Below are 12,374 nucleotides of genomic sequence, written 5' to 3'. Positions count from 1 at the left end.
GTTTGTATAAAGTGTCTATATAAGTTTACCTTTGGAGTGTTTGTGTAAAGTATCGACATTAGTTTTCCTCACGAGTGTTTGTTTCAAAAGTCGATATTAGTTTACCTCTCGAGTGTTTGTGTAAAGTGTCGATATGAGTTTACCTCTCGAGTGTTTGTTTGAAGTATCTACATTTGTTTACCTCACGAGTGTTTGTATAAAGTATCTATATTAGTTTACCTCTCGAGTGTTTGTATAAAGTATCTATCTGAGTTTACCTCACGAGTGTTTGTGTAAAGTATCGATATTCATTCACCTCACGAGTGTTTGTATAAAGTGTCTGTATTAGTTTACCTCAGGAGTGTTTGTATAAAGTGTCTATATAAGGTTACCTTTGGAGTGTTTGTGTAAAGTATCGACATTAGTTTACCTCACGAGTGTTTGTTTCAAGAGTCGATATTAGTTTACCTCTCGAGTGTTTGTATAAAGTGTCGATATGAGTTTCCCCGTCGAGTGTTTGTGTGAAGTGTCAATATTCATTTACCTCTCGAGTGTTTGTTTGAAGTATCTACATTAGTTTACCTCACGAGTACTTGTATAAAGTGTCTATATTAGTTTACCTCACGAGTGTTTGTATAAAGTATCTGTATTAGTTTACCTCTCGAGTGTTTGTATAAAGTATCTATCTGAGTTTACCTCACGAGTGTTTGTATATAGTGTCTATTTAAGTTTACCTCGCGAGCATATGTATAAAGTGCCTATATTAGTTTACCTCACGAGTGTTTGTGCAAAGTGTTGATATAAGTTTACCTCTCGAGTGTTTGTATAAAGTGTCTACATTAGTTTACCTCTCGAGTGTTCGTGTAAAGTGTCGATTTTAGTTTACCTCACGAGTGTTTGTGTGAAGTGTCGGTATTAGTTTACCTCACGAGTGTTTGTGTGAAGTGTCAAGATTAGGTTACCTCACGAGTGTTTGTGTAAAGTGTCGATATTCGCTTACCTCACGAGTGTTTGTGTAAAGTGTTATTAGTTTACCTGACGAGTGTTTTTAGGAAGTGTCTATTTCAGTTTTCCTCACGAGTATTTGTATAAAGTATCTTCATTAGTTTACCTCACGAGTGTTTGTATAAAGTGTCTATAATAGTTTACCTCATGAGTATTTGTATAAAGTATCTTCATTCGTTTTCCTCACGAGTGTTTGTATAAAGTGTCTATGTTAGTTTACCTCACGAGTATTTGTATAAAGTATCTATATTAGTTTACCTCACGAGTATTTGTATAAAGTGTCTATATTAGTTTACCTCACGAGTGTTTGTGTGAAGCCTCTATATTAGTTTACCTCACGAGTGTTTATATCAAATGTCTATATTCATTGACCTCAGGAGTGTTTGTGTAAAGTGCCGATATTAGTTTTCCTCATGAGTGTTTGTATAAAGTGTCCATATTAGTTTTCCTCACGAGTGTTTGTATAAAGTGTCGATATTGGTTTTCCTCTCGAGTGTTTGTGTAAAGTGTCGAAATGAGTTTCCCTCACGAGTTTTTGTGTAAAGTGTCGATATTGGTTTACCTCACGAGTATTTGTCTAAAGTATCGAAATTAGTTTCCCTCACGAGTTTGTGTTTCAAGTGCTTCTGTTAGTTTTCCTCTCGAGTGTTTGTATAAAGTGTCTATAAAAGTTTTCCTCTCGAGTGTTTGTATAAAGTGTTTATATGAGATTCCCTCAGGAGTGTTTGTGTAAAGTGTCACTATTAGTTTTCCTCATGAGTGTTTGTTTAAAGTGTCCATATTAGTTTTCCTCACGAGTGTTTGTATAAAGTGTCGATATTGGTTTTCCTCTCGAGTGTTTGTGTAAAGTGTCGAAATGAGTTTCCCTCATGAGTGTTTGTGTTAAGTGTCGAAATGAGTTTCCCTCACGAGTGTTTGTGTTGAGTGTCAATTTTAGTTTACCTCTCGAGTGTTTGTCTAAAGTGCCAATATACATTTACCTCAAAAGTGTTTGTGTAAAGTGTCGATGTTGGTTGAACCTCTCGAGTTTTTGTGTAAAGTGTCGATATTGGTTTACCTCACGAGTATTTGTCTAAAGTATCGAAATTAGTTTCCCTCACGAGTTTGTGTTTCAAGTGCTTCTGTTAGTTTTCCTCTCGAGTGTTTGTATAAAGTGTCTATATAAGTTTTCCTCTCGAGTGTTTGTATAAAGTGTTTATATGAGATTACCTCAGGAGTGTTTGTGTAAAGTGTCGATATTAGTTTTCCTCATGAGTGTTTGTTTAAAGTGTCCATATTAGTTTTCCTCACGAGTGTTTGTATAAAGTGTCGATATTGGTTTTCCTCTCGAGTGTTTGTGTAAAGTGTCGAAATGAGTTTCCCTCATGAGTGTTTGTGTTAAGTGTCGAAATGAGTTTCCCTCATGAGTGTTTGTGTTAAGTGTCGAAATGAGTTTCCCTCACGAGTGTTTGTGTTAAGTGTCAATTTTAGTTTACCTCTCGAGTGTTTGTGTAAAGTGCCAATATGCATTTACCTCAAAAGTGTTTGTGTAAAGTGTCGATGTTGGTTTACCTCTCGAGTTTTTGTGTAAAGTGTCGATATTGGTTTACCTCACGAGTATTTGTCTAAAGTATCGAAATTAGTTTACCTCACGAGTTTGTGTTTCAAGTGCTTCTGTTAGTTTTCCTCTCGAGTGTTTGTATAAAGTGTCTATATAAGTTTTCCTATTGAGTGTTTGTATAAAGTGTTTATATTAGATTACCTCAGGAGTGTTTGTGTAAAGTGTCGATATTAGTTTACCTCACGAGTTTGTGTTTCAATTGCTTCTATTAGTTTTCCTCTTGAGTGTTTGTATAAAGTGTCTATATAAGTTTTCCTCTCAAGTGTTTGTATAAAGTGTTTATATTAGATTACCTCAGGAGTGTTTGTGTAAAGTGTCGATATTAGTTTTCCTCTCGAGTGTTTGTATAAAGTGTTTATATTAGATTACCTCAGGAGTGTTTGTGTAAAGTGTCGATATTGGTTTACCTTACGAGTATTTGTCTAAAGTATCGAAATTAGTTTACCTCACGAGTTTGTGTTTCAAGTGCTTCTATTAGATTTCCTCTTGAGTGTTTGTATAAAGTGTCTATATAATTTTTCCTCTCAAGTGTTTGTATAAAGTGTTTATATTAGATTACCTCAGGAGTGTTTGTTTCAAGTGTCTTTTTTTCATTTACCTCACGAGTGTTTGTATAAAGTGTCTATATTCGTTTTCTTCTCTTTTTTGTGTGAAGTGTCTATATTCATTTACCTCACGAGTGTTTGTCCAAAGTGTCGATATAAGTTTACCTCACGAGTGTTTGTGTTTTGTTATATTCATGGTATTCGTCTTAATTTGTGATTGGAACGATGCTGTTTGGAATAAAAATATGGAGAGATTGAGTTTATCGGAGAATCAGGAAATTATGTGACGGGTTCCATCCGTGACATTCACAGATTCGTCATTTGCAGTTTTGCCGTTGACATTCACCTTACTTCTGATGGGGTCAGCTGCAGTTCGTATTTAACCCAAGTCCTTCACGATCCGGCTGCCCAAGTCTGAAGTTTGATCAAAGATGTCACAGGAATGTGGATATTATTGGTGCAAACTTTTGTTCTTTTTTGAGATGTGAGCCCCCTCCCATGCATCGCATGGGTCCCTAACTTGTAACGACTAAGTTTTGGTAATTTCTACACCGTTTAGGAGATATCGTGTCGGAAGGACGGAGCCTATTGCAATATTCCCGTGTTTTTTTTCCAAAAGCGTTGGGATAACGACTCCCAAAGGGTTTCCCATCATAATGATCATGCTATTGCTTGTAGCACTGACTAGTTGTCAGTCAAACAAAATCATTGCCTGTCTGGATTGTAAACTTTGTGAATCTTTTGTTTCATTGCAACACTGTATCTTTACACTTTATGTGCACAGTTTGGAGTACATTGCTGATGAAATCTGTAAATTCCCCTCACTGTACCCTTGGTTATAATTGGTAAGTTTGCCAGTTGTCACTCGGACGGGAAACCATGTTGGGTGTCCCGATGGCGCTGCACTTGCCCGACATCTCTTTGTAATTACGTGGATGTTCACTGATTATTGAATTGCCACCATTCTTCCCCGTCATGCGCATATTGCAGCTGGTGATGAGTCGATGACTACTCAATTAGTGATTCAAACTTGTATTGTGGGTTGAGGCTATGGACTCTTGACCTGAATTCAATAGGACAACCTCATAGCATTTGAACACCTTAGTTTTTGTTAGTTTTTCTGTGAAATTTTAAAGCATCTGTTCAATTTAATAAAACAGTTTTGTGTTCCTGTGGAGAATGTATCTGTAAAGTGTTTAGCTTTTTATTTATTCCATTTCTGAGCCAATTCTTTGTCACTAGGCTCAGCTGTTGGTTACGGAGCATACACTATCCCCGATGATTGGCTGGACAGCACCTTCCATCATTGTTACATTCCGCTGGCTATTCTCAACTCCATTGTCTGCTCTTGTCTCTCCTGCTACACAAGGTTACAGTGATATTTTACATGTGCTTTGTATGTGTGGAACAAGCCAATTGCTAACATTGTTTCCTGGTATATTGTAATAACAGCAATGAGACAGCAATGATTGCAACTGTGATTCTTTATTTTCTGTTTTTCTTTAATAGGTGGTTATTTTTGTCTTGGCAAAGTCAGCAAATGGAACACTTAAAGTGCATCATCATTATGTGGTCTATATTCATATTGTGTTGCATCACCTTGCCTTTGGAACACCAGTCTGACAGTTTGTTGTCTGGATGAGAATCTTATGCACACTAAACTGTTCAAAGGCAAATGCACTACATGTCCGGGTTATAAGGTGGGTATTTTAGCTATCTTGTCGGACTACCTTTTCTGCTCGTGCACAGGAAAAGGCCATTTAGCCCGGCTCACTTGTTTTAAACTCCCCTTACTGCACACTTGCTATTCAAGCAATGGTCTCTAACATATGTGTCATGTTGGTGATGGAGGAAGGCTGGTAGAAGGAAGGAGATGGGGAGATTGGAAGGAACAGTGGGATTGGGAAAAGGGAAGAAGAATAGTGAAGTGGTACATAACAGAGAAGACAACACCTTTCTCAACGTATATACGATAGTAGGGGGAGACACCGGATTTTGTTTTACTGCTTTTTGGGGTTTTCAGGGAAGGGTGGCAGTTTAATTGAAGACTCTTTCATGGTTAAAACCTATCATGTATCAATAAGAATTGGAACATCTGAAATATCTCATAACAGTATTCACATGACACCGACAGATCATATCCACCTAATCAAAATATTCTGATCATTTCTGTCAACATCCTTTTCTATCCTCATTGCTTTTCGGTACACATCCAATACGGAACTTTTTGTAATGACGTATTCTGCCCCATAATGCTTGGCGTGCATGCGCAGAACCCCATGACCGCAATGCTGATCAGGGCATGTTTTCGTATATTGTATATGTGGGATAAGGATTGTTACCTAAAATGTTTCACAAGGCTTCTAAATGAAGCCGAAAATACTTGGAAAAGTACTTGAGAGAAAGGGCTGTGCCTCTGCACAACGAAGCAGTCGTCGTCTGGTTACTTACGAAATCTAAAGATTTCGTAAGTATATTGATCACTTCCGGACTCTGTTTGTGTGTTTGTAGGCACGATAACTCGAGAATGGAAGAAGCTACCAATGTCAAATTACACCACATGATTCAGGAGGGTGATGGCTTGCGCTGATTAGATTTTGGTCAAAATCGGTCAAAGGTCAAGGTCATAGTGAGGTCAAATATTCGATTTTTGATGGTTTGGTGCAGATAACTTGAGAAAGGAAGAAGCTACCAATGTCAAATTACACCAGGTGATTCAGGAGGGTGATGGTTAGCGCTCATTAGATTTTGGTCAAAATCGGTCAAAGGTCAAGGTCACAGTGAGGTCAAACATCCAAAAAATGATAACTCGAGAACGGAAGAAGCTACCAATGTCAAATTACACCACGTGATTCAGGAGGGTGATGGCTAGCGCTGATTAGATTTTGGTCAAAATCGGTCAAAGGTCAAGGTCACAGTGAGGTCAAACATCCAAAACATTCGATTTTTGATGGTTTGGTACAGAATCATCGTAGAAACTTCTGGTTTGCGTCGCTACCTTTTCTAGAGACAGCTTTTATTAGACAAGGTCAGAGGTCAAGTTGACGATTTCGTAAGTACCAGTCTATGACTGCTTTTTTGTTTGTTTGTCTGCACAAAACTTTGGTGTTTTTCTCCGCAACCGCTTGTCGGATTGAGACGGAATTTTCACTGCAGGTGCGACTATCATGTAGGACGTGATGATGATAATTATGACGTCGTAGGTTACGTGGTGTGGCAGCCATGTTGGAAAAATGGAAAAAACTGGCCCTCTGTCTCTGAAACTGCACCAAGGGGAAAAAATGAAACTTTGCACATGGCAAGTACTCCTCATGAGGAATGTGTGATTTTTTTTAATGACATCATTGGTGCCTTCGTTATGACGTTATAATTGCAAATGTGGAATGCCACATCTGATCAGTATGAAAAATTTTGATGGTCATCTATGGATAAAATGGTCCACAGAAAAAAAAAAAATGATGGTCATCGGTCATGTGTTTTGGCAGCCATTATTCGGGCTTCAGGCCAACTGGCTGAAGCCCAATTGAATTCGTTCGTATTATAGTTATTCTACTGACCGATTTTGTGGCGGATCTGGAGGGAAAACGGTTGGATGAAATTCAATGAAACTTAACACCATAATAACTCTCCACGTGAAGTTTATACTTTGAAAATTTTGATGACGTAGGTCACGTGGTATGGCGGCCATATTGGATTTTCTCCAAAACCTAAAAACATCTTCTCCAGGAAGGATAACCCGACAGCCTCAAACTTTTGCACACATTTGCGATGTTCCATGGGAATGTTAAGTTGTTAATTTGGTCGAAATCGTTACATAATTTATATGATTAAAATGATGCTGATTTGCCTCATTAAATATGCAAAATATGCAAATGAGAGTTGAAAATTTTTAATGACAGATTTAGATAGGACATAAACAGCGGACTCCAAATATGTTTACACTATGTCTGTATTTGACCCCAGTGAGGCCACAGAGCCCCCCAAAGTTTAAAAATCACCCATTTTTAACATGTAAAATGAAAAGTCAAGAAGATAGAGCTTTCGTGACTGTACATTCTGAAAGATCTTTTAACGTTCTACAAGTTCGCCATTTACATTAATAAGCAAGTGTGTAGTTATTGGACTTTTTTCGGGACTTGAAAATTTGTCCAGCCTCGATTTTTCTTTATCATGTATTGCTATGGGCTTTACAATCCTTCATTGATATAACATTAGGGACACCGTAGCTGCAGACTCGAACTAACTTTCTCACTAGGAAAACCCACATCACGTGACAGGGTGATACTGTTGAAATTTGTTAAAATGGAGGCATGCCTTGAAGCCCGGGATCACTGGTTTACCAGTTTTAATTGTTTTTATTTTTATCCTTCAAAAATCTTGTTCTTTCATGTTCCCCCATCCAAAACCATGATCTTTTCTGCCCCTGCTTATCCACCCCAAACCCACCCCCTTCAAATTCCCTGCTTTCCTTCCTGAAAGTCATTGTAGTGTCCATCTTGTTCACCTTGTGTACCCTGCCCCACCCCTCTCCCTTCCACAAATCTCCTCATGTCTCTGTTCCCTACTGTTTTTTCCTTCCCTCTCCTGCCCCTCTTGTCTCCTGCTCCCCTTGTATGTTCTGTGTGTTAGCTCTCATATGAGCCGTGACAGAATATACAGAAAAAAAAAAGTGGCTGAACAGATCGAAGCGAAACTTTGCACATATGACTGCATATCCATGAGGAACAAAAGGTTCACACATATGATGTCTTAGGTTGCATGGTTTGGCAGCCATATTACATTTACCCTAAAATCTATTTTTAAAAATCTACTTCTCCAGAACAGGTCAGGTCAGGTATGGGAGCATGTGCCAGAGCAGCGCGTCGCTGCTTCCACTTTCCGCCGGTACTGCAGAGGCCTCCATCTGGCAATCCCCCAGGCAAATGCCTTGCCCATCCCCATCTCCTTGAGATGCCGATCAACCTGCGACAACCACAAGGCATGTGATCAGCCCATTGGCCTCCTCCACTCACGAGACTCCCTCGCTGAGAGAATCTGGTGAGCAGGATCAGCATCAGGAAAAAAGGCACATGTCCATACAGCCGCAGCTGACGCTCACGGACTATGCAGGAAACAAATCTCATTTGAGGCTCTCTCAGAAACTGCTCGTTGGACACAAAGTCTGATCAACGATACCCAAGGATTCTCCGAAGATTCCTGGTACCAAAAGAATTAAGTCTCCGTCTCAGATCCCTGGTCAGAGTCCAAATCTCACATCCACAGAGCAAGACTGAAAGCACCAAGGACATGAAGACTCGGACTTTCGTCCTCCCGCACAGGTACCAGCAGCACCACACCCCATGATCCAGTGACACCATGACTCCCCGGGCCAGACCCAGACGTCTGTTGACCTCTGACTCACAGCTGGCAGAGACCTGAATATCACTGCCAAGGTAAGTGAATCTCTCCATGACCTCAACATCCTCACCACAAACAGGCACAGACAGGACAGCAGCATTCAAGATGTCATTGAAAGCCTGGATCTTAGTTTTGATCCAAGAAACCCGTAATCCCAGTGGCTCTGACTTCATTTTGCACCTTGAGGGCTCCCAAAAGGATTTCTAAAGTTTCCGCAAAGATGACTGCATCATTTGCAAAATCAAGGTCAGAGATCTTGACATTCCCAAATGATGCACCACAGCTTGATCTCTCTGACATCCTCCCCAGAATCCAGTCCATACAAGTGCTGAAAAGTGTGGGGGCAGTGCACACCCCTGACAAACTCCAGTTACAACTGGAAATAAGTCAGAGATGGTTCCACCACATCTCACAGCACTCAGTGCCAGAGTAGCATTCAGACATCAGATCGATCAGTTTTGGTGGCACCCCACGAAGATCAAGAATCCTCCAGAGGGAATCCCGATTCACTGAATCAAAAGCTTTACAGAGATCAACATCGGCTGCAAGCACCCCCTGCCGAAACTCTCGTCTGCATTCGGTGAGTACCCGAAGACCAAGGATACGGTCAATCGTTGACCTCTTTGGTGTAAAGCCTGACTGCTCTGGATGCTGGTGCTCAAGCAGATGGTGGTGAACCCGATCAAGAATTATCCGAGCAAAGACCTTGCCCGGCACTGAGAGCAGCGTCACCCCTCGGTAGTTGTTGCAGTCTTGGCAATCACCCTTCCCTTTCCAGAGGGACAACAAGGCCCCTCTTCCAGTCAGTTGGGATTATGCCTGTGTTCCAGGCAGAGCACAGAACTGTATGCAACGACACAAGTGCAGCATTTCCACCAGCCTTGATAAGTTCAGCATGGATGCCACAGATCCCTGGAGCTTTACCCATTTCAACCGGTTCACCGCAGCCTGTGTTTCCACAAAGGAAGGTGACCGCAGTTGATTGGAGGGTCAGCAACAGTGATTGTAATACCCCTGACGTCCAACTTGACAGCTGGTAGATCAGCCTGGTAATAACCGCTCAAATAACCGGCCCTGCGGGCCTTCACTTCGGTCACCTCTGTCAAGAGCCTACCGCCCTCTGCTCTATCTGCAGTACACCGAGGGATGGGCTTGGATGAAGGCAATGCGCAAATTCCCCTGTAAGCAGGACGAGAATTACTTGACCACAGGTGATGCTCTACCCCTTCAGATTCCTGGCACATAGGCCTCCTTGTCCACCCTTAGTGCACATACAGTTTTACACCTCAGCTCTCAGAACAGCTCAGCTCTGCCATTCAGCCTGGCCCTGCGACTCTGGTCAATGGTATCCAGTGTCCCATGAGAGAGAAAATTCTTCTTCACCCTACGGTGAGTTCCAAGACATTCACCGGCAACATCAAGGACGGTGGTCTTGAAGGCACTCCACAACTCTTCACAATCTCCCAAAGCACCCAAACCCCCTAAATCTCCACTCAGCTTGTTCGCAAACTCCTCAGCTACCCTCTCATCCTTGAGCTTGCCAACATCCAGCCTATGCTGGGATGGAACCATTCTCCCAGATTTAAGCTGGAACTTCAGAGTTTCTACCACAAGCCTGTGGTTGGTATTGAGGAACTGAGCACTCCGGTCGACCCTGCAGTTCTGGATCATCCTCCAGCGACCATCAATGAGCGCATGGTCAATCTCCTTCACACCCAAGGAGTGACCAATCCTTTGTCTCATAATACGCTCGATGACTGGTGTTACCTCAATTATCATTGGAGTCAGCTTATTGGACACAGCTACAGCAACTCCTTGGGCATGGTAACCATCAGAGCGACCAGACCAATAGTAGGTGTAACCACCCGACATGATCTCGCCGCAATCCGTTGTCCGAACTTCAGAGAGTGCTGCAATACCGATGTCCAAAAACTTGAGCTCAGTTGATAACAGAGACAGGTGATCATCCTCTCTTAGGGAGAGGACATTACAGGTACTCACCCGAAGGGATCGCTTCAGGTTAACCCAAGGAGACCGCCGTCTGGTGGACAACACCACTCCGACACACCCTCCCGCTATCTGACCCGGGAATGTTACCCCGTGGTTACCCTCCTATCATCAAAGATTGGGGGTCCCGAAAGCTTTGCCCCAATCCCATCATCTGGTGAGCTGCCCTGTGAAGGGAAGCTGTGCAGGAGGTACTCTCACTGAGTAGGTTTTCAGATTTTTTTCATGCTTCTGGAATCTCTTGCGGAATGAAGGGTTTTATGGTGGCTGGAGTGCAAAGCCTGCCACCAACCTCCGAATAAGAAGTAACCCAACTGCAGGAGGATGTCCGCAGACACAGTTGGGCACTATATATGGATGGCTGTTGGCTCACAAGGAGCTCCACCTTTTGACAGGTTTTGTTTTTAATCCTGCTGGGTGTCCAGATCCAAATATCCTCCTCACCAGAAAACCTGGTGGGGGAGACGGTTTAGTCGCCGACAACCCGACCATGGAACAGGTTAGTACAGGTTAGTGCAGGTTTACATGATACCTGTAGCAAGTCACAGATCTGATCCGGCCTGACCTAACAAATGAACTTGTGGGGGCCTGACCAAATCTCCAGAACGGCTGGACAAATTGAGGGGGAAACCTCACACAAATGTTTCCCAAGCCATGGTGTTCAAGTCTTTTCAGGAATAATTGATAGATCACATGGTTTGGCAGCCATATTGGATTGAACAAAAATATTAAATAATGTTTTCTCTGGAACCGCTTAATCAATCGACGTGAAACGTCACATTTATGATCTAGTAGTGTGGTGAATTAACGTGAATCGAGGGACATGACGCGGGATCACATGTTGTGCGTCTCGCGTATAAGGGGAGGTCTCTCTGCGGCACGAGTGATTGTCCCCGGGGCATTGCTATTGACATCGGCTGTCCACTTGATGCTCGTTAACTGAAGGTGCTCATTGACTGGTGAGAATGGAGATTATATCGAACTCCGTGCTTACGCGGATTTAGTCTGCAATGGTTAACTGCACATGTATACGTTTCTGCTTATGTACTCCTAGCTGAACCTGTATTTCCTGGTGTGCCCACAGAAGCGGCTCCAATCAAATGGAATAAAGCCTAAACTCTGAAGGTTCATCTCTCGCTCTCATTTCAATTTATTCCATTTGATTTTCTCGGCTCTCTCAACCAAAGATGGACAAGATCTACAAACCAGAGAGGTTCGACGCAGACCCGAACGCGACTGACGCAGAAATGAAATGGTCACATTGGTTCTGCTCCTTCTCACACTATCTGACCATCATCGCGGAGGGAGCTGACAAATTTGCCGCTCTCGTGAATCATGTCTCGCCCGGCGTGTACAGGCTCTTCTCGGGGTGCGACACTTACGAAGCAGCGATCGACGTGCTGCAGGCGCTCTACGTGAAGCCCAAGAACGAGGTATACATACGACATCTTCTCAACACACGCAAGCAAGCAGCCGGGAGACAATCGATCAGTTCCTGCAAGCTCTGAATCAGCTGGGAAAAGACTGCAGCTTCCGGGCGGTAAGCGCCGAGGAACACCGAAAGGAAGCGACCCGGGAGGCATTCATCCAAGGACTCAGATCAGCCCACATACGGCAACGCTTACTAGAGAAAGCGCAACCCACTCTTGACAAGGTGGTCGATCAGGCTCGAGCGATGGATACGGCTCAGCAGCAATCTGAGTCATTTGGGACACCGATGCTGCTCATGAACGCTGCTACGATGGGAACCCAAGGAACCCCACTGGCACAGACACAGCCAGACATGAGGGATGGAGAAACACCCGAGGAGCCGGATACCCAGACCTCGTCAAACTCCTCAG

The 12,374-nt window shown here is 42.7% G+C and overlaps 1 protein-coding gene across 11 annotated transcripts in view; it reads left to right on the top strand.

Annotated features, from left to right (window-relative positions):
* LOC147015454 (membrane progestin receptor gamma-B-like) overlaps window positions 1-12,006 on the top strand; it is a 55,842-nt gene extending 43,836 nt beyond the window's left edge. For 4 of the 11 annotated variants that reach the window (XM_085850210.1, XM_085850209.1, XM_085850208.1 and 1 more), the window contains 2 exons: window positions 4,372-4,498; window positions 6,333-12,006. In XM_085850210.1, the coding sequence (XP_085706336.1) occupies window positions 4,372-4,498; window positions 6,333-6,390 (185 nt within the window). In that variant the 3' untranslated portion in view covers window positions 6,391-12,006. Of the gene's footprint in view, window positions 1-3,441; window positions 3,614-4,371; window positions 4,501-6,332 lie in introns of those variants that run through there. The other 7 variants (XM_085850215.1, XM_085850214.1, XM_085850216.1 and 4 more) reach the window with 5 other exon arrangements.
* The last annotated feature ends 368 nt before the right edge of the window (window positions 12,007-12,374 follow it).

The sequence above is a fragment of the Eptatretus burgeri genome, chromosome 12, assembly GCF_056783735.1.
Source record: "Eptatretus burgeri isolate ZD-2024b chromosome 12, Ebu_testis_v1, whole genome shotgun sequence".
Lineage (NCBI taxonomy): Eukaryota > Metazoa > Chordata > Myxini > Myxiniformes > Myxinidae > Eptatretus > Eptatretus burgeri.
The sequence above is the reverse complement of the archived record's forward strand: the minus strand, read 5'-3'. Positions and strand labels throughout refer to the sequence as shown.